This window comes from Budorcas taxicolor, chromosome 4 (genome assembly GCF_023091745.1).
Source record: "Budorcas taxicolor isolate Tak-1 chromosome 4, Takin1.1, whole genome shotgun sequence".
Taxonomy (NCBI): domain Eukaryota; kingdom Metazoa; phylum Chordata; class Mammalia; order Artiodactyla; family Bovidae; genus Budorcas; species Budorcas taxicolor.
In genome coordinates this window covers 115,296,522-115,317,792 of record NC_068913.1, presented here as the reverse complement: position 1 = coordinate 115,317,792, position 21,271 = coordinate 115,296,522, and the positions used below count along the sequence as shown (strand labels likewise).

Sequence of the window (21,271 nt, the reverse complement as noted above, 5' to 3'; positions counted from 1 at the left end):
CGCAGCTTCCCGGAAGCAGGGGGCGGGGCGCGCGGCGCCCTGGCGCGCGGGGCCTGCCGGGAGCCACGTCTTTGCTGGCGGAGGACCTACTTGGCGCGGCGATTGGCGTCCGGGCCGCGCGGTTCGGGGGCTGCCGGGAAGATGGAGGACTCGGTGGCCCCCTGATGAGGAGGCCGCGGGGGGAGCCCGGCTCCCGGGCCCCGAGACCGACCGAGGGAGCGACCTGCGCGGGGCCTGGGGAGTCATGTAGGGGTGGCGCCTGCGGGGCGGGCCGCGGGGAAGGGCGGCGGGAGTTGGTGTTGGCGACCGCGACCACGGTCTCCTGGCATTCCCCCCGGGCCGCGGGGTGGGGGTGTGTGTGGGGGCCCCCCTGACACCCCCGACTCCGCGCCGTAGCGCAGGCCGCGCCCGCGGGCTCCACGGGCGCCCTCCGAGGTGGGCCCTGCGTTCTCGTTTCACAGGCGAGAAGGCTTGGGCAGGGAGACCGAAGCCACTTGTCCAAGGTCACGCAGCTGGTAAGTGGGAGCGCCCAGCATGGAACCCAGGACCACGGAGCCCGCGCTCCACCCTCCGGTACCGCCGCCGCCTCCTGCGGGAGGGGGAGGTGGTCGGGGGTGGGGGGGAGCGTATCTGTCGGGCGAGCTGGGTTTCAGGCTGGGCGCGACCACTAACCAGATTCGGGACCTCGGGGCTTGCCTTAACCCCCTCGCCTCCCTGGGCCTTGGTCTCTCCACCTGTGAAATCGAGATAGTACCAGCCCCTGCCTGCCGCCTCACGGGCGTGTCAGAGGAGGATCGGAGGAGATGATGCATGTGGAATTGCTCTGTAAAAATTCCTCCGCGAGAACTCTGAAGGATTCCGATTGCTCTCGCAAAGGTTGGAAGGAGTCAGAGAGGGGCGGGTTGGGGAAGAGGACCAGAGCAGTCACAAAGAAGGGTGAAGAGAGTACGGGTTGCTCTGTCCCCAGACTCCTCTGGATGGGGAGCGAGGTGAGGAATAGAGAGTTGGTCTTTCTCCCCTTTGGAGAATACCTCACTCCCTTTTTTGGGCCACCCCTCAGGGTCTCCAGCACCCAACTCCATGCTTCGAGTCCTGCTCTCTGCCCAGGCCTCCAGTGCTCGTCTGTCTGGCTTGCTGCTGCTCCCACCAGTACAGCCCTGCTGTCTGGGACCCAACAAATGGGGAGACCACCGGCCTCCTGGAGGAGGCCCCCATGCAGGCCCTGTGCAGGGATTGCAGCGGCTTCTGGAACAGGCGAGGAGCCCTGGGGAGCTGCTACGCTGGCTGGGGCAGAACCCCACCAAAGTGCGTGCCCACCACTACCCTGTGGCACTTCGTCGTCTGAGCCAGCTCTTGGGGTCTCTGCCGCAGCCCCCTCCTGTGGAGCAGGCCACACTGCAGGACTTCAGTCAGCTCATCATCCGAAACTGCCCCTCCTTTGACATTCACACCATCCACGTGTGTCTGCACCTTGCAGCCTTATTGGGTGAGGACGGTGTCTATGGGTGGGTGGGTGTCAATGGAAGGATAGAGAAACCGTAGCAGACCCACCTGAGATCACTGACAGAACCCACCTCAAGCTTTGCCAGGAATGGCACACTTGCTGAGTGATGCCACTACTTGCTGCTGCTCTGCAGTATCCACAACAGTCATCACGAGTCAAGCAGCATGAGTTGCAGCTTAGGTTAGGGTGCCACCCCCTTTTTTGTGGTTGTTTAGTCGCTAAGTCATGTCTGGCTCTTCTGCGATCCAATGAACCATAGCCCACCAAGTCCTCAACCCAATACTGGAGTGGGTTGCCATTTCCTTCTCTAGGGGATCTTCCAGACCCAGGGATCGAACTTGTGCATTGCCAGGCAGATTCTTTACCACTGAGCCACCAGGTCTCTTCTAATACAGTGCCCTAGGGAGCCACTGCAATTGATCATCATTGGCAAGAGATGAGATCTTACTGCCTTCTTTGTATAAGGCCTTTCCCACAGACGGTTGTGATACCTTTATTCACGTGGTAGTTCCTATTTCTCTGGTGTTTCCGCGTGCTCTGTAGCAGATCTTCCAGCCCAGAAAACAGAGATGAGAAGGACTGAGGATTCACTAACTAAAACTGCAGGATTGCAGAAGAGCAGAGCAGCTCCTTCCCTGCCTCCTTTGACCCTCTGCCTCTCAGGCTTCCCATCAGATGGGCCCCTGATGTGCACCCTGGAGCAGGAGCGAAGGTTCCGCCTCCCTCCGAAGCCACCGCCCCCTCTGCCGCCTATCCTTCGAGGTGGGCAAAGGTTGGAAGCCGCTCTAAGCTGTCCCCATTTCCAGCGGCGTCCTCAGCAGCACCTCATCCGCAGCCTGGCAGGTGTCAGAGCGGGGGACAGGTGATGGGGCGGGGTGGAGGCAGGCAGTATCTGCTGGAATCTCACCCGGGTCTGGCCTGAGGGTCCAGCGTGATAAGCTGTTCTTCACAGAGGCCAGGCCTGAGGAACTGACTCCCCACGTGATGGTGCTCCTAGCGCAGCACTTGGCCCGCCACCGGTTGAGGGAGCCCCAGCTTCTGGAAGCCATTGCCCACTTCCTGGTGGTTCAGGAAGCCCAGCTCAATAGCAAGGTGGGATTGCCTCAGCTTCCCAAGCTCCTCTCCTAGTGGCCCTCAGACATCCCAGCAGGCCTAGCTCCCACCCCCCTCATCTTGTCCACTTGATTGACTGCTGCTTCCTGCAGCAGACCACCTACCTAGGCTCTCTGGCCTCTCCCCTGGGGTACCACCTTGGCTCAAACCCCCACTGGCTTGTCCAACTCCCCACCAGGTACACCTGGTTCTCTGCACTTCTCCAAACATCCTTAGCCACTGTCTTAGCTTGGTCGATCCCACTCCACCAAGTCTTCAGGGCCAGAACCCGCAGCCATGTCTCTGCTTGTTTGGAGACTGACATGGGACTTCAGCAGTGCTTATGCTATTGAGCATCTGTGCTGTAGAGGGACTGTCCTGCCTTTCCAGTGACTGATGTCATAAGCTTGCAGGCCAAGTCTTCCTGAGGTTCAGCTTGTAAAGAAGACCAGAGAAACTTCCCCCTGGGTGATGGGCTGCTCTTTGCCCCACAGGTGGTACAGAAGTTGGTCCTACCCTTTGGGCGGCTGAACTACGTGCCTCTGGAGCAGCAGTTTATGCCCTGCCTTGAGAGGATCCTGGCTCGGGAAGCAGGGGTGGCCCCCCTGGCAACTGTCAACATTTTGATGTCACTGTGTCAGCTGCGGTGCCTGCCCTTCCGAGCCCTGCACTTTGTCTTTTCCCCTGGTTTCATCAACCATGTCAGTGGTGCGCAGACTTGGGGGGCTGGCTGTGTCCTGGAGGGCCGGGGGGCTGGGGAAAGCAGGAGTGAGGGTCTGCATCCCAGTAAGCCTCGTCCTGCTTTCCCCACAGGCACCCCTCATGCCCTGATCGTGCGGCGCTACCTCTCCCTGCTAGACACGGCGGTGGAGCTGGAGCTCCCAGGATATCGGGGTGCCCGCCTTCCCCGAAGGCAGCAAGTGCCCATCTTCCCCCAGCCACTCATCACTGACCGCGCCCGCTGCAAGTACAGGTCGGTGGGCAGCTGGGGAGGGAAGGTGTCAGCTGGCAAGAAACACCCGGGTAGACAGGCCTGGGGGACCCTGAGCTGTCTATGCTGCTGTGCCCCGGGTCACCAGAAAGCTAAGCCCCAAAGGCCATTTCCCAGCCTGGGGGTGGAAGTAGGTGGGACCAAGCTAAAAAGAGTGCCCTGGGGCCCCTTCTGAGCCTGGTTCCTCTTCCCTCAGTCACAAGGACATAGTAGCAGAGGGGCTGCGCCAGCTGCTGGGGGAGGAGAAATACCGGCAGGACCTGACCGTGCCTCCAGGCTACAGCACAGGTGAGCTCCGGGTGGGCCGGCCAGCCCCCCGGGAAGCAGAGCCTCCGCCGGAAGCCAGTGGCTCTTTCTCTCCCGGCCCCGCAGACTTCCTGCTGTGTGTCAGCAGCTGCGGCTCGGTGCTGCCCGTGAGAGCCCAAGACCCCTTCCTGCCGTACCCTCCCAGGTCCTGTCCCCGTGCCACCGGGGACCCTGCCCAAAGGTAAGGCGGGAGCCTGGGAGAGCCTCCCCGGCCCCCGCGCATAGCGCCTGAGCCTCAGTCCCTTCCTCTCCAGGGTGGTGCTGATGCTGCGGGAGCGCTGGCACTTCTGTCGGGACGGCCGAGTGCTGCTGGGCTCCCGAGCCCTGCGGGAGCGGCACCTGGGCCTGATGGGCTATCAGCTTCTGCCGGTGAGGCCCCGCCCCCAGCCCCACCCTCTATCCCACGCCCCGCCTCGCCGCCCCCGCTCCCGCCACGCCCCCACTCTGACCGGGCTGCCAGCTCCCCAGCCCACAAGGATGACGAACTCTGTCCTCCGCCCCGCAGCTACCCTTTGAAGAACTGGAGTCCCAGAGAGGCCTGCCCCAGCTCAAGAGCTACCTGAGGCAGAAGCTCCAGGCCCTGGGCCTCCACTGGGGACCTGAAGGGGGGTGAAGGGTGCACACGGGCTCAGGATGGCCCCCTCGTGGAGGTGGACAATTTGCACTTTGCTTCCCTCTGACTTGTCATTAAAGTCCCTTTCCTTCCCCATCGCACGCTTTGTTTCTGGGACGGGTGGGTTGGGTTCCCCCACGTGTTTCCCATTCACAACCGCTGACACCAACACAGACACACAAGACCAGGGATAGGTGGGGGCCAAAGCACTTTACTGCTGGGGGTGGGGGGAGGGCCTTAAATTATTCATTAAATAAAAATGAGGAGGGAGGAGGATGGGGAGAGCACCCCCCCACCCCAGCCCGTTCCCTCTGTCCGTCCATCCCTTGGCTGTCCGTCCAGGCAGCAGTTACACAGGCATGGGCATCTCGTTGTACTCATCCACACCCTCCCGCTCATCAAACACGGGTTCTGCCTCGTTAGCATCCAGCTGTGGGAGAGGACAGAGGAAGGTGGGTGACCTCCCAGCAAGACCACGTGGGGGGCCGGGCGAGGCTGGGGAGAAGCGCAGGCCTTACGTATTTCATCTCCCGCTCGGTGAAGATGCGGGTCAGCACCACCATGCGGAGCGGCACCGTGAGGATGAGGATGAAGGGGAAGGCCAGGGAGGCTGCGGTGGACATGACAGCCCAGAGCACGGCCAGGCAGAGCAGTTGCAGGGCGGTGAACAGGTGCATACGCAGGGTCCGGACCTGGGGGCGGAGTGATGCAGGATGAAAAGGGTGAGCCAGGGCCCGGGAGGGCCATCCGGGCCTGCCACGACCAGAGGATGACCGTCCCTCTCCCCTCCACAGGGGCAGGTGGAAGTGCCTGCCTGGGTGCTTACGGGAGCCAGGTCTGCATAGGCTGAACGGTAGCTGGCCAGAGTGGACACATGGGGGGCCGGAGGGTGACCCACACAGACTGGGTGGCGGGGGGAGAGGTGTCGGGCCCTTCCCAGCCGGGTCTCACCTTCTTGACGTAGGTGACGTCTGGGTGGTGTTTGGGTGGCATGAGCAGCAGGTGCAGCCGCTCATAGAACTGGATCCCGTTGAGGGAGGTCACGCCCATGTACAGGAAAATCCCGAAGAGCACGGCCAGGGGGATCTGCCGGAGCAGATCCCCGATGACCAAGGAGAGACCTGCGGGGCAAGGGGGAGGAACAGCTGGCCCGGGGGCGCTCCACCCCTCCACCCACAGCAGCCATGGCCACGAGACCCCTCTGGGAAGGCCGGGGAGGGGAGAGAGGCGAACATACCCACGAGCAGGGCCACCAGCAGCCCTGTCACCCGCTGCTCCTTGACCTCCTGGATCTTGGGCTTGTCCCCAGGCGCCACTGCCTTGCTCATGACCGTGAGCGCGTTGGCGTGCGTGACAGAGCGGACAGTGGCGGCAGCCAACCAGGGCAAGCCGAAGAGGGCACAGATGCCGCCCATGGCCACGATGAGCAGCAGGTCCAGGTGGAAGCCAGAACCCTTCTGAAGCATGCGCTCCTTCTTGGAGATGATCAGCCTGAAGGGGGACAGGCATGCCCTAAGCCCTGGGCCCCCTGGCCCAGCTCAGCAGACAACTGGGTCTTTCCAGAGCACCCAGGCAGTCACCTCCTCCTGTTTCTGGAGGTCCCTGCCCATCCCCTTCAGGATGAGGGCTCCATCATGGAGCTGAGTCCTATCCCAGTGGCCACTCCCCACCCCCTGGACAGTGCCCAGCGTGTACTGTGCCCATGCAGGCATATTTCAGTGGGATTTTCTGTTGTCTACAAACTTCAGCAGCCAGCCTGCTAGGGGTTCCAGCCCGTCCATGCAGCAGGTTGTCCCTGTCTGCACAGCGACCCCTCTGCCAGGACCACTCACGTGGTGATCTGTGTCTCCATGAAGATAAGGATGAAGACCAAGATGGCGGGCAGCAGGCTGGCAACCATCATCCACACGGGGAAGGCGCTCTTCTCCCCCAGGGGGTTGATGACCCAGCCCCGCTTCTCTGGGGCTGTCACTGAGAAGCCGCTGGGCACGCTCAGCTTCTGCAGGGCAGAGGGTGGGGCCGGGGCAGGTGAACCTTGGGGGCAGGGGGAGTTCCCTGAGTTGTATTGGGGCTGGGGGGACGCTGAGCGAGTGCTGTGGGAGAGGCCTGGTGTCTGCCTGGTTTAGCAGCAGCTCTGGTCCTGGGGGCCTGGAGTCTGGCGCCCCCTCACCGCCACGCACGCGCCACCGTACCTGGGTGTAGGTGTCCTCAATACAGTAATCCACAAGCACCATGACAAGGATGGCGATGGGCACCCCGAAGTCCCCAATCACGCGCCGTACCTGTGGGCAAGCACCGCGCTCAGAGGCCCCACACCGCTGTCCAGGCCAGACTGCAAGTTGCCCCCTTCCTTCCCCCGCCCGGGGGCTCTACGCCTCCCTCGGGCCTGCCAGCCCACACACCCGGCCGGGGAAGAACCGGCTGTTCTTGAATTTGCGCAGGAAGAAGGCGATGAAGAAGGTGCCGGCCATGAGAACCAGCGACAGCAGGGCGGTGTTGGGCTGGCCCCGGGGCCTGCCCTGCCCGGGCGGCCTGGCTGAGCTCTCGTTCCTTGGCCCCAGTGTGGCTCCTGCCCCGGGCCACGTGGCATTCTCGCCACTGCCTGCCTCAGAGCTGTTGGAGATGGAACAGCCGTGGAGGGGGTGCTCCTGGAAGATCTGGGGAGAGAACAAAGGACTCCGTACGCTTAACTGGCCAGAGGTCTGGGACTGGGCTGTCTGCTGAGTTGGGACAGGCAAGCCCAGGGTGGTCAGCCTACTCTCAAGGAGCTTGTCTTGATTAAAAACGTGACTGAGGGGAACAGATGGGGACATAAGACCACTGGGGGTTCAGAGATGGGGCTGGTCCAACTGGGGAAGGAAGCTGGGAGTGAGGCTCCAAAGAGGCCTGGAGGAGCATCCAGGGGGGCACGGCAAACCCTGGGGACACATCTGACCCTGACCCAGACACAGATGTGAGGGCGTGCCTGTCAACTTGGGGGCCTTTTCCTCTGACTTTCTGGATCCTCTGCCACCTTGTCAAAAGCACACATCACCTTTGTTATTAAAACTATGTGAATCTTTGAGGCTGATCTGAAGTCCCGGTGTGTGTGCTGGCAACAGGCCTCATACGTGGAGAACCCAGGGGCAAGGAGGCCCCCCGCTCCCTCACGGGCCAGGTCCCACGGGGGCCCTACCCACCTTCACCAGCTTGTAGAAGGTCTCGTAGATGAAAATGAGAGAGATGAGGAAGGCAAAGATCTCCTGGGTGAAACGGGAGACGAAGCGCACCAGGAAGCTGCCCTCCAGGGCCACCATGAGCAGGGCCAGCAGCACCAGCCAGAGGCCGATCCACACGCGGCCCACCAGGTACTCCAGGTTGTTGCTGCTGCAGAACTGGGGCAGGCAGGGCAAGAGGGTGGGCGGAGTCAGGCTCAGAGCCTGGGGGCTCCCGAGGAGTTGGGGGGGCCAGTGTCAGGGCAGAGGGGAAGGGGAGTGGGAGCTGACCCAGGCAGGAGGAACCAGCGCCAACAGCCTGTGGCCACTCACCGAGAAGAAGGCCTCCTCGAAGACCAGCAGGGGCCCCGAGAAGCCAATCACCAGCAATGGCTGGGCCCCCAACAGGCAGAACAGCACGCCCTGGATGGCCGTGGACATGATGAGCTCCGACACCCCGATCAGGTCGTGCGTCTTCTCCCCTAGGGCAGCAGGAGACTGCTCAGGGGCTGGTGGCGGGGCGGGGGGTGGGGGGAGCCGTGCCCTCCCCACTCTGCCCTGGCTAAGCCCCTCCTTACCCAGCAACCCCCCGAAGGTGATGGCGGGAGACAGGGCCGCGAAGTAGATGAAGATGACAGCGGCCAGGCACTGGGGGTCCAGCGCATCCCGGAAGTCGCTCAGGTAGTGGGGGGTAGCGGCGTCGCACGTCTCGGATCAGCCCCCCGAAAGGCCGGCCTGTCCGCCGCAGGGGATCGTCTTCCACCGCATCGGCCACCTCTACCATCTGCAGGAGCGCTGCAGCCCGGGGCCTGAGTCAGGGCGCTCGTCCCTGCTCTCGCCTGCCCACCTGCCCTCCTGATGCCCCAGCCTGACCCAGGCAGCCCCGACCCAGCCCCCTGGCTCGTACTTGCCCCGTACCCTTATCCTGAGCCGACTTGGGCTCCAGCCCTGCCCCCGGGGGCAATAGCCGGCCCTGCTCCTCCCGCTTCTTGAGCATCTGGCGCTGGAAGTGAGCAACTGAGCGCAGCAGCTCCTCGCCCTGCACCTCCGAGGGCGGCAGCACCACGCTGCAGTCCAGGAAGGCGTTGATGGCCGTCAGCAGGTCCTCCCGCTCGTCCGCCAGGTAGGCCGCCTCGTGGAATTGCTGCCAAGAAAGGACCAGGGCGAGTGAGGATACAGGATGCGGGGCCAGGGCCCGGGAGCCGGGCTGGGCGCCGGGCGATGGGGTGGGGGTGGCGTTCTGGAGCGGCTGACCTTGTCGGACATGAGGGTGGAGATGGAGCGGCCGATCTCGTGGTAGTCCATGTTAGCGCTGCTCGGGCCCAGCAGCAGAAAGAGGAAGCGCACTGGCACAGGCACCTCCAGCACCGCGTCCAGCTCCACTGCCTCCCGCAGCCGCACGAAGGCCATGGTGGGGCGGGCCAGGAACTCCACGCAGCCTGTGGGTGTGCGGCCATTGTGGGTGAGAGCCCAGTGAGGGTGGCCTCCAGCTCCCGCCCCAGCCCTACCCCATCCCCAGTCCTACCCCATCCCCAGTCCCCGCCCCGCGTACCCACAAGGACCACTGTGGCCTCGGCGTTCTCAGGGATCTTCTCCAGCAGCTTCAGCTCGTGCTTGGACTTGGAGCGAGTGATGCCGGCTGGAGGAGCTGGAGGGGGCGGTTCGCGCTGGGGAGGCAGGAGGCCGGGGCTCAGCTGGGCCGCCCTGCCCCTGCCTGTCCCCACCCTGCTCGCTCGTGGTCCTGCAGCCTCTGGGGTGGCTGGACCTCACCCCAGCGGGGCTGCCTTCTCCCTCTCACCTCTCGTTCCACCTCCAGCCGGGTCTCAGGGACACCTCCGATGAGGGGCTCGGTGACGTGGGGGTCGCTCTCGGCGCCCTGGCCGTGGTGATGCCCCAGCAGCGAGCCCAGGGAGCCGGCTGAGATGTTGCGGGGGAAGGAGAAGTCCTTCTCGTCGCTGGGGTGGCTGCGGGGCGGCAGGCAGGGTGGTAAGGCGGGCTGGCGGCCAGGGCCAGGCAGGCAGGGTGGTGAGGCGGGCTGGCGGCCGGGACAGGCAGGCAGGGTGTGGAGCGTGGGGCTCACCTGTGCTTCAGCAGCAGGGCCCTCAGCACGTTGGCTCTGTCCTCGGCCTTAATCTGGTCCGAGATGACCATCTGCTCCACCACCTGGTGGGCCACGCCAGGCAGGGTCTGCTGATCCAGGTCCAAGAGCACAGCCCCTGGAACAAGGACGACACAGAGGGGCCTCGTCCCCAGCCAAGAAACGGGGGGCAGGGCTGGGAACGGGGGGACAGGCAGGGAGGCACTGTGCAGCCCTGAAACCGGTGAGTGGGGCCCAGCTCGGCCTGAGGCCCAAGTCCCCAAGCCCTCTCTCCCTTCGGGAATGTGACGCTCAGCAGAGGCCAGGAAACCGCAGCTCTCAGAGAGGCCACCTGGCTAGACACCTCTTCTGGGAAGCACGCAGCAGGAAGCATCCCAGGCCACCCACGTGGGCTGGACCGCCCTTCGCTGCCGGTAACTTCCTCCGGACTGACCTGCTGCCTCTGCCGTCCACTTGAGGGCCTAGTTCTGCCCTCTGGAGCATGACCCAGCCAGTCGTGGCAGCCCCAGAACCATCCGAAGAGTCCCCCCCCCGAACCCTGGACTCCTCAGCGTCCCCAAGTCCAGCAGCTGCTCAAGGATACCCAGCCTGTCCTTGCTCTGAGCTGCCATTTCCCGGAGAGATGAAGGTCCTCTTAAAAGTCACCAGGTCGTTTTCCCGTCAAGGTCAACTCACAGGGACACGGAACAAACAAAACCAAAGGCCCCCCGAGCAGCCAAAAGCCAGACAGCACAGCCTGGCGATCCAGCCCTGCATTCTGGCACCTCATCCAAAGCCCTCAAGCCTCACTCAGAGCCTAGCAACTCCTAGCTGGGTACAGTCCTGACAGCAGGCTTCTGAGTCCTTGGCTGGTGACAGCAAGTGGGAGCGGTTCCCCACCAGGAAGGAGGAATCAAGCCAAGAGCAGAACATCAGACGTGAGCACCTGTGCTCATGCAGTAGAGGCCACACCGCCCTACAGGTTAGGCCACGCTGCTGGGAGCCCACACCACCCTACAGGTTAGGCCACGCTGCTGGGAGCCCACACCGCCCTACAGCTTAGGTCACGCTGCCCAGAATGTCTGGGATCTCAGAAAGCATTCCACCAAAACTGTTTAACAACACTGCAGCATCCAAAACATACCAGCTTCAGTTTATCTGAAAATATCACTTAGAGAAGCTGCTTGCTGAAGATGCCAAACCAGAGAAGAGGGTCAGGCCTGCCCTGCAGTCACCCAACGACAGAGCCCGAGGAACGGCAGGACTCGTGAGAGGTGACATCATGACAAGAGATGCTCCCTTCTGGGCTCTGGTGACATTACACACCCTGTTGCTCGAGACAAATGTGTGGGACCGTTTGGTCCTCGGAGAACGGGCTCGGGCAAAGGCAATTCCCGGGGTGAGGACAGGTGGGTGCGCGTTACCGTGGGCCAGGGTCCGGCGCAGCTCCAAGAGGCTGCGGAACGACAGGGAGGCCACGTGGGGCTTCCCCCAGCGCTCCGTCTCCTCCTCCACATCCTCCTCGAATTTGATCCAGCGCGCCGTCTCCCGCCACTGAGGCTCCTGGTTTTTGTCCAGCAGCAGCTCATTCAGCTCCACAAACACCTTGGGGTGACAGGAGAAGGCGTGGTGGGACGGAGGCTGTGACCCCGTGGGGCATAGGGCACAGGTCCGGAGCCCAGGCGAGTTATTGACCCACTTTGCAGCTCTCCCTTGTCTGTGAAGTAAGAGCGATGCCACCCACCTCAGAGGCCTCTAGTGGGCCAAGAAGGACCCACTTACTGTGCAGCACAAAGAGCTAAATACTCAATAGTCTGTAATAATCTATAAGGGAAAAGAATCTGAAAACATGGTATGTATAGGTGTGTATAACTGAACCACTTTGCCATACACCTGAAACCAGCACCACATTATAAATCAACTGTAATTTAAAAAATGGGGGGCATAGTGGGGGATAAAAGAAAAAAGACACAGAACACCTGGCATGGTACATGACTCAGAGAAAGTGTTTGACGAATGGTCACTAAACACACACATAGGAACTTGGCAGGATGCATTTGCACGCATTGCTAGAGCTGGCAAAACTGAAGAGGGCCACAGCGGTCACTTCTGAGGGTGCCGAGGAGGCAGAGGCCTGAAGGGACTCTGGGTGTGGGGCTGTCCTGTATCGAGGTAGGTTTGGCTCGGGTTCACACGTGCAAAGCGTCACGGAGCTGTGCACTTCACCTGAGCGTGCTTTTACTGTGTCGGACCGCAGTTAAAAGGTTACCCAGAAAAACCCACTGGCAGGGTTAGGGCTCAAGACCAGAGTACTGGAATCTTAGAATCCCTTAGGAATCCCTAAGGACCGGGCTTCCCTTGTGGCTCAGCTGGTAAACAATCCGCGAGCAGTGCGGGAGACCTGGGTTCAATCCCTGGGTTAGGAAGATCCCCTGGAGAAGGAAACAGCGCCCCACTCTAGTACTCTGGCCTGGAGAATTCCATGGACTGTATAGTTCATGGGGTCGCAAAGAGTTGGACACGACTGAGCGACTTTCACTAAGTAGCCGGGCGGCCTTGGCCGGTCACTGTCTCTGTCACCCTGACAGGATGTGGGAGGACTCGAGTGGGGAGGTGACCAGACTTTGAGACATGAAGCGTGCTGCTGCGTGAAGCCACCCTCAGACACCTCACTGCCAGCTGCCAGAAAACGGCCGTGAGAGAAGTCAACGTGTCTAGAATGTGGACCAGAACTGTAACGGCCACACGAACAACAGCAGCTCAGTTAACACCGTAATAACGGTTTGGGGACAGACGGCTACTGGACTTAACCGTAGTGAATATTCTATGATGTTGTTTAAATGTTGATTGGTTATGTGGAGCACCTGAGGTTAACATAATATTGTGTTATCAACTATATGTCAATTAAAAAAAAAAATCAACACTGTTGAAGATTGCACTCTTGTGCAGTGCGCAACCTTGAAAACCATCCATGGGCACCCGGGGCTCGTGATCACTGCTGGTCTGAGAAGCGGTGGGGGCTGTGGACAGCAGATCCACAGGGAGATGATGGAAGACCATGCAGCGGCGAACTTACCTCATGGGGCTTGTGGGCGGCCCGGGGCCGGGCCCGAGGCGTGGGGCCAGGCTCTCGCCCTTCCCGGCCACTCTGCGCAGACGCTTTGGCGTTCTTCCGCACCAAGTGTCGCCGTACCCCAGGAACGTCCTCAAACCGGTGACCTGCGGTGGTGGTGGGGAGAGGGTCAAAGGTCCCTATCTCTTACCCCCACCCCCCTGCCTCACCAGCTCCAGGCTCGCCCAGGCCCGGCACGCACTCTTCATGAGGTCCAGGTCAGCCGTGGCCAGCGTCTGCGCCTCGCTCTCATCCGTGGGGACCCGGGGCAGCAGTGCCTGCTCAGTCCCCGTCATGCTTCCGATGCGTCTCCTCTCCTGCAGGTTGTAGCTGCGGTGCCCGGGCTGCGCCTTGGTCAGGAGGCGCCCAGAGGCACCCCCATCATCACCTCCCGCTGTGCCGCTGGCCACGGGCACCACCTCCTCCACCAGGGCCCTGCACAGACGGGGCGGCCGTGAGCGAGCCAGGGAAGGCCGGCCCCTCCTGCTCGGCCAGGGGCCACATGGGAGGCCCTCTGAGATAGGGGACTCCAGCCGGTCCCAACCCCGCCTCCCTCCCCACACGCCTCGGTAGGTGGGGATGTGGAAGCGCAGCAAGGGTTCTGGAAGCAGAGGGCGGTGTTTAAACCCAGCTCCTTCCTCCCCAGCAATCCCCTGAGCTGCCCTGAAACTCAAGCCACCAAAGGGAGGCTGAGGCCAGCCTTCCCTGGGGCCTGGGGCGGGTCAGTGATGTCGGTAAAGTGCCCAGGTTGGGACCGCTAGCAATGGACTCAGGGCTCATAGGGGCTTGTGTTTCTAATCGAATGGAGTAAAGGACGTGGAAATGGGCCTTTGAGCTGGAGACGCCTGCCCCCACCCCACAGCCGTGAGGAGGGTATGAGCACCTGTCCCTTAGGATTCTGGCTTCTGCTCTTAGCTCCCAAACTGGGGGGTGGGGACGGGTTTTCTTTCTCCCCACCTCCCCCAGAGGGCCCTATCCCTGCCACACCTTTGTACACCGTTCCCCTGGTGACCAGCACCCCCACTGCTCCAAGCCCCTGTCCCGCGCCCGTGACCAGCACCCCCTGAGCCAGGCTCTCTCCGCCTGCACCCACCTTCCATGCCCGAGGTTCTGTTTGTACTCCTGCCCACAAATCTGACGCCCCTGTCCGACGCCATGCTCTCTCTCAGGCTCCCCTGCCTCCTGGCCATCTGGCGGCCCGCAGGCCTGCGCGCCCCGTGCAGACGGCCGAGGTGAACCCGGTTCCATCCACACGGCCTGTCTCCCCAGCGAGTCTGTGCCGCCCGAAGGGGCAACTTGCCCTTCACTTCCCCCTGCCCCTTCACACTGCCTGGCACCCGGAAAACAACAGGGAGGCGATAGTAGTGACCTTGAGACCTCGTTCAAAGTGGTTTCTTCCAGGAAGCCTTCCCTGGCTTACGTCCCCAAACTCCATAATCACCTGTTGGTATCGATGTTCCGCCTGAACCTAGTCGTCTGGCGCAGTAACTTGTACTGACTGCCACTTCACGAGACCACAGCCAGGGTGGACTGGCAGCTCCCCAAAAGCAAGAGGGGGGCCTCCTATTCCTCTCACCCCCTTGGGGTCCTGGGGGTGTGAGGAGGTCACCTGTCCAGTCCCTGATCTGTGTTTGACGTTGCTCCCCTGAAGCCATGGCCGGCGGGGAGATGGCAGGCATGGGAGGAGGTGGCTAAACCATATTTAAAACTTTCATTCACACCACCCTTCAAACCTACTACCACCTTGTGGGAAAAGTCTTATTACGCTCGGTTTACAGACAAGGAAACGGACTCAGAGACATCGGTTCTCGTCCAGAGTCAAATCCTAGCAGCATGACTGGGTTTGAACCCCAACCTGAGCCTTTCAAGGCTCCTGCTTTGTCTCCCCACCCCACCTGACTGATGCTGGTGTGGGGGGTCTCTGTGTGGGGACCCTTACCCAGTCTGGGCTGCTTTGGTGGCCCGGGGAGCTGCCTCCTGGTGGGGCTGGGGTGGAGGCGGAGAGGGACTGGTGGTTTCTGTCTTCCGGTCGGCACCTTCATCCTCCTGGAGGAAGAACTAGAACAGGGAAGCTGTGTGAGCAGGGGAGGCCGGGCCAGAGATTCTGCAGACGGTGCCCCTACCCCTGGGGGGCCCTGCCCCGCTCACCTGCACGGAAGAGGGTGTGGAGGCAGGTGACGGCTGGCTGAGGGCCCGGGACCCCTCGGCCTCACTGGCCTCATCCTCCTCTTCCTCGCCCTCCTCGATGGTGGGGGTCTCTCCGGTCGGGGAGGCTCCAGGGCGCCTGCGGGGCTTCCGCCCTGGGCCCTGGGGTATCTTTCGGCGCCGGGTGTCGGGAGGCAGGTGGGTGGACAGCGGGTGGTGGATGTGATGGGAAGACTGGCGATGGTCTGCAGGGACAGGTGCACTGGCTGCCAGTGGGTCTGGCTTCCCCCGCTCCAGCTGGCCGGCCCCCAGCCTCTCCCCGCCCCCAGGCCCCCAGCCCGGAGCAGCACCCTGCCAGCCCCCAACTCGCTTCCCCCGACCCCCTCACATTCAAAGTCTTCCTCCCCATAGCTGCGGCCGAGCTCCTCCCCTCCTCGGGACCCCGCCTCCTGAAGGATCTCCTCGAACCGCTCCACGCCCAGGGTGCGGTGGAGTTCATCCTCCTCTTGCTCAGCTGCAAAGCCGGGTACCGTCACGGGGCCCAGGCTCTCAGGCTCTGGCTGCAAGGAAGAAGGGGCCGTGAGGACTCTTGGGGAGTGGGGGTGGGGGGTGTCCCAGCACACCCCCTGCCCGCCTAGCAGCAGAAATCCAGTACCTGCCCCCCCAGCTCCCCTGGTACCCCAAAAGCCGAGGACTCAGCACCCTACCCCTGGCAGCCTGTCTCGCCCCCCACCCGGGTCCTGGGCCATCAGCACCCTGGCTGGGCCCATTCCTGTCGGTTCTGGGGCAGGTGGGAAGCATCAGCCCTGAAGGCCTCAGAAGAAGTCCTGTGTGTCCACCCCAGAAGTCAAGGTCGGAGATGTGACCTGGGCCGTTCACATGGCTGACGCTGACGGTCGTGAATGAGACCCGGACAAGTCCCACTGAGCCTGAGAAGTAACTCCTCGGTGGGGTGCCTGAGCTAACCAACCAACCGGGCTTGGTCTGAGTCAACTGGGAGCCCACTGGAGGGAGCCAGCGCCCCGGGCTGCGGCCCCGCCCCACCCCGCTCCCCCTGCACCTGAGTCATTCTGCGGGAGCCCAGGACCGCGGTGGCGCTTTGGAGAGCTCAGCACTGCAGTGCAGGCAGCCGCCACTCTGCGGCTTTGGTCCAGCGCTCCCCCCAAACCACCACTACCCCCTGCCGCTGGTCTCAGCTCCAGGCACCACCAAATATTTACTCAAGCGAGAGCTTCTGGACTTGAAGGACATCGAGATCTCCAAGGGCAGGGGTACCCGAGCAAGAAAGAGCGGAGGGAGGTGGGCTGGGAAGGAGGGCGGGCCTTGCAGAGCCTGGGAGGTGGGGTCAGGAGCCGCTGGGTGGTGGTGGGGGACACACTGGATACTAGAGGCCAGGGCCAGGAGCTTGCACCCCCCACCCTAACCCTGGTCAGCCCATCTCTGCCGCTCGAGCCCAGCTTCTCCCCCAACTACCCCCAGGCACGGGGCCCCACTCTCACCAGAAACAGCACCGGGAGGAAGGCGGTGGAGTGGGGCGGCTGAAGCCAGCGAGCAGAAGGGGGCTAGCCCAGGGTGGGGGGAGGAGGGCAGAGAGCCCCTCGCACCTGAGGCCGCAGGAGGAAGTCCATGGCTGCGGGCTGGGGTGAACTGGGGGCGGAGGGGGAGGGGACTGGCCGGCACCTCGCCCCAGTCACATGCCCCCGTGGGCCCAAGTGACCAATGACGCGCGGATTATGCCGGCGCTGGGGTTAATCATTGCCCTTCCCAGGAACACTGGAAGGGGGACACGTGGGGCGGTGGCCACGTGGGGGCCCGGAGGGGCCGGGCCTGGGTGGCACGTGGGGCCGGGGGGCGGGGCAGTCTGCCCAGACGCCCCATGCAGCAGGCCCGGCAGGCACAGCCTCCAAGACCCAGGGCGGGGGGAGGGGGCTTTCGCTGGTTAGAGACCCAGGATTCCCAAAGTTCCTCCTCTCCTGCTGAGGAGGATAAACAACCTCCCAGGGCTTCAGGGAACAGAACCGCAAGACCCTCCCCAGGGCTGGAAGCCATCTGACCGTCACCACCAGTACCTGTCCCAGACCCGGTGGCCCGTGCAAGGCCCGGAGAGGCATGGCAGTGCCCTTCCCAAGTCCATCCAGGCTCCCCTCTCGGGCCTTTTCACATGTGCACATATACACACACTCACACTCCTGTTTGACACAGACCCTCACCCTTGCCCACAGCCCCAGTGGTGGCCTCTTCACTCACACACACACACCTTCACCCTTGGCCAGAGCCCCAGTGGTGGCCTCTTCACTCACTCACACACGCACACACCCTCAGCCACAGCCCCAGCAATGGTGGTGCACAGGAGCAGTGGGCAATACTCACCGTGCAGAAGGAATCCGCACCCGACGCGGGGCGCCGGGGGCCGCTGCTCATGGCCAAATCTTAGCCCTTCTCGCTGTAGCTGCGGCTTTCAGGGAGATGAGGTGGCGGCATAACCTGGGGGAGGGCACCGATCACCAGGTGAGAGAGGCCCCAGGCCAGTGGGGGCACCCCCACATCACACAGCTCCCCCAGCCCAGACCAGCCCAGGCGAGGGCAGGGCCCCGCGGGGGTGGGGGAGCCTCCGGCTTCCACACGACCCTCCTGGGCTCCCAAGGGCCTTGGCGCCTGATTCTGGGCAGGTGGAAGGGGGAGCAGAGAAAGTTATAGGAAGAAAAGAGAGGAACAAAGAACCGAAGCGAGGATGGAGGCCCAGCAGGCCCAGGGACTGAGCGGAGGCAGAGGGAGAGAGCAGAGGGTGGGAGACCCCCGGGGCTGGGGGAGCAGGAAGGCGTCAGGCCCAGACCTGGAGAGACAGCAGCAGAGATCAGTGTGGGGAGATAGAGGAAGAGGGAGGACAGGCCCAGCCAGAAGTGCAATAGGGGTGGAGGGTGCTGGTCACAGCTGGCAGAGGGGGCTGAGACCCGAGAGGGTGTATGGGGGTGGGGGGTGAGACCCAGGCCCGGCCAGGGCAAGGGGGGATGAAGGAAGGCAGACAGAGCCCTGGAGAGAGCCCAGAGCAGCCCGCAAAGGGGGCTGCTGTCCTGTGCCCCCCTCCTCCGAAAAAAAAAAAAGCCCAGCCCCGAAGTGGGGGAGGAGGAGGCTCCCCGGGGGAGGGGCGGGAGCCCAGCTCCACTCTGGCAGTGGGAGGGAGGGCGGGCGGCACTGGCCCGGCAGCGCTTTATACTGGGGGAGGGGCACGTGACGCCCGGGGAGGAGGGGGCACAGAAATCCCGAGGTTCTGCCCTGGGGGCAGTCTCAGTGCTTCCCCTCCCCAAACCCGCGGCCAGGAAAATCTGAGCGGCCGGGCTGACGCCCTCCTGACAGTGACTGTAGGGGCGTCTGGGGAGGGCGCCGGGCGCGGAAGGAGGCCAGCAGAAGGCCTGCGGTTAGGGAAGCTGACCAGGATACTGGGGGGGACCCGTTCCTAGCAGGGGGTTGCTCTGTGATGGCAAGAGAACTGAGCTCCCCAGTGTGTCGCTGGTGGGGGGCGGCGGTGGTGGTCAGGGTTACCGGATTTAGGGCCAACTCAGGGGTGACACAGGTCAGTGTAGGGTCAAACAATATAGGTCGGTCCGGGGTGGGGAGCCTGGAGCCACACACGCCCCTAGCGGGGCATTCCAGCTCAGCTGAGTGCTCTCTTCAGCTCCCCCCTTAGTAGGCTCTGAGCCAGGGCAAGTCCGCTGTCGGGGCGCCCGGCACTGGAGGAGACAACCCGGTCTGTGAGGGAGTGCCTGGCACCTGCCGGTGCCCCGCTCCCACTTCCAGGCTGGGCTCTCGGTGTGCTCCTCCATCCTCCCCCGCCCTCCTCCCTCTACCTTCCCCAACCCCCACCGCGCCGTCCACAGAACACAAAGCTGCTTCTGTCCAGAGCATCGGTGTCGATAATCCGCGGTGGGGGCACATTCCAGGGACCAGCCCCGACCGGCCCGGAGGATTAGCACTCCGGACCCCCACATGGGCATTAATCACCACCGCCGTTCCCCCCTTAAGTGGACCCACACATTCCACCGCTCTCCTGACGTGGGGCTGGCGGGACTGGGGAGCTTAGGGAGGAGGAGAAAGTGGACCCTGGAGTGCAGGTCAGCGCCGTGTCCCCACACCCAGCACAGAGCTCCCCACCCGGGCCAGCCAACGCCCCTCCTCCCATTCCCGCCAGGAGTTAGGTCGCACTCTCCCGGGCTCGTCTTTCCCATCCCCACCCAGCTGCTCCTTCTCCGGCCTGACCCCTTGTCCCGACCTGACCAGCCACCCCCATTCCTGGCTCCGCTTCCCAAGCCCGAGATTGGGGGGCAGAGGCTGAAGCTCGGGGCACCTCTTAGGCAGGGGCGCCCTGGACGGGCCTTAAGGCTAGAGTAGGGGGTGGCACGGGAAGGGTGTCGTCTGGAGTACTGCACGGGTTCGGGAGGGCCGGCGGCGCCTCCCAGAGAGTACCCTCTCCCGGTGGCAGGGGGCGCGGCACCCTCGCTTTAGGGAACTCGAAGAAGCGGACTCTAGACCCCGCTTCCGACCCGCAATCACTCCGCTCGCCTCCCCATCCTTCTCCCCCAAAAGCTCGCGTACCCGCGCCCCAGTCTCCGCCCTTTCCTGCACTTCCACTCCCTCCCCGCTCCGAGTTCCCCCCTTTCCTTCCCCCTCCCTTCCTCTCTCGGCGGCCCCGGCCCTCCCCCGCCGCCACCTCCCAGCTTACCCGCTTCCTCTGGACCTGGCGCTCCAGGGGTCTCGGGGTCTCTCTCCCCGCCGGCTCTGGAGCCCTCGCGCGCTCCCGACGGCTTCCCCTGGGCCCACCTCGGGGCGTGCCCCCCGCCGCTCCCAACTTCTCCCAACTCAACTTTCCCCCGCGTCGCGGGCAGGCCAGCCCCCTACGTGCGCGCGCCCCGGCGCACCGTGCGCGGCCCCGGCGCGGCGGGCCAGGAGGCGGGGAGTGGGGCCGAGACCCAGGCGGCGGAGGCGCGCTGCCAAGGCTTGCGCGGCGCCCGGACCCCAGAGCCGAGGAGGCCGCTCCTGGTTTGACCCTCAGCGCGGCGTGAGGCGGCCGCCCAGCGCTTCCCCGCAACGAGCTCAGGTGCCTGGAGACGCCGTCTCCGAGCTTCATTTGGCCCCTGTAGGCGGAAAGGAAGCCCGCCTCATCCTAGGGATCCCAGGCAGGAAAAATAAAAGAGGCACCAAGCTATCAGGCAATTCGGAGGAAATTGAAATATCAATGCATCGGGGGTCAAGAGTCCCTCTGCGCCCGCAGGCAGCCCCAGCCTTCCACCCCTACTTGTCCCCAGTGCCTCCAAGAAAGCCCCTATCTTTGCCAGGAGGACGGGGGTGGGGTCGAAGAGCGGTGATGGCGGCGCGGGGTGGATACCCATTACTCTGTGCTGAGTTAAGTCTTTCCGAACCGGGGGACTTCTGCCTCGGAGAGATTCCCTGCCGTGCCCTCCCTTCTCGAACCCTATTCATAGTCATCACCTGTCATTTAAAGATCTATTTCTTGTTTTCTCAAATTATACAGTCTTCCAGATAAGCGAATCTGTTTCGCTTCTGAGACTCTGCCACCGAGGGAAGGACAGCATTGTGCACGCAGAAAACGTTCAGACATAAACGAGTTAATTAACAAACTGTTTAAGCCCCAACGTCGGTTCCGGCGGCCCCGAGGAGTGCTGTTTGAGGGCAGTTTTCATCCAGTTCACAGCCTTCAAGAATGCAATCATGAGACAATTAGAGAGAAGCCACAAGATAAATCTATAATCAACTCCTTAAGGGATGAGGTCAAGGCCGCTTCAAGTGTAGCTTCTGTCTGTCCTGTCTGTTGAGGGCGGTAACCAACCTGCCAGCTCTCGGGCCACACCCTTGGCCGACTCCAGTGGGCCGGGGCTATGTAAGGTGGGGTGGGAGAGGGTGGGTACACTTCCCCAGTGCGCCAGCTTGCCTCGGAATATCAGGGTGGAGCGAACTGCTGGAGTCGGGTGGGTTCCGAGACCACAAAAGGGGAGAGAGAGGTCTCTGGCGTATGGTGAATCCAACCTCCAGTGGGGCACACCTGTCTCTCTTTCCAGCCTTGCGGGCAGCTGGCCCCTGTGAAGTCATCATCGGCAAGATATGGCTCAGAGCCTTCCCCCAGGCAATCCTGAGCTCACCGGACGGCCCAGGGAGAGGTTCGAACCGGTTATGGGAGTGTCAGGAGGTCTTGGAAGCTCAACACCATCAACCCAGGCAGAGCCA

At 63.1% G+C, this 21,271-nt stretch overlaps 2 protein-coding genes across 3 annotated transcripts; one reads left to right on the top strand and one right to left on the bottom strand.

The window, feature by feature from the left end:
- Positions 1-45: 45 nt before the first annotated feature.
- FASTK (Fas activated serine/threonine kinase) lies at positions 46-4,602 on the top strand. Of its 2 annotated transcripts, XM_052638470.1 has the most exons (11): positions 46-246; positions 462-515; positions 1,061-1,486; positions 2,168-2,347; positions 2,457-2,596; positions 3,091-3,304; positions 3,410-3,569; positions 3,784-3,875; positions 3,960-4,074; positions 4,148-4,262; positions 4,399-4,602. In XM_052638470.1, exons 1-11 carry the CDS (start codon positions 165-167, stop codon positions 4,504-4,506), a joined length of 1,686 nt encoding a protein of 561 aa, XP_052494430.1. In that variant the 5' UTR covers positions 46-164; the 3' UTR covers positions 4,507-4,602. The 2 variants fall into 2 exon arrangements, with proteins under 2 accessions (XP_052494430.1, XP_052494431.1); XM_052638471.1 differs by lacking the exon at positions 462-515.
- Positions 4,603-4,786: 184 nt separating this feature from the next.
- On the bottom strand, positions 4,787-19,892 carry SLC4A2 (solute carrier family 4 member 2). Its single transcript, XM_052639241.1, is given in 24 exon segments — positions 4,787-4,936; positions 5,025-5,198; positions 5,458-5,627; positions 5,744-5,997; positions 6,339-6,505; positions 6,699-6,788; positions 6,909-7,163; positions 7,686-7,880; positions 8,034-8,182; positions 8,279-8,390; positions 8,392-8,495; positions 8,619-8,844; positions 8,955-9,139; positions 9,253-9,367; positions 9,499-9,664; positions 9,781-9,916; positions 11,202-11,382; positions 12,854-12,996; positions 13,092-13,324; positions 14,829-14,947; positions 15,038-15,279; positions 15,423-15,594; positions 17,405-17,518; positions 19,752-19,892. Coding segments are annotated over 23 exon segments (3,720 nt in total). The 5' UTR covers positions 17,456-17,518; positions 19,752-19,892; the 3' UTR covers positions 4,787-4,855.
- Between the last annotated feature and the right edge of the window lie 1,379 nt (positions 19,893-21,271).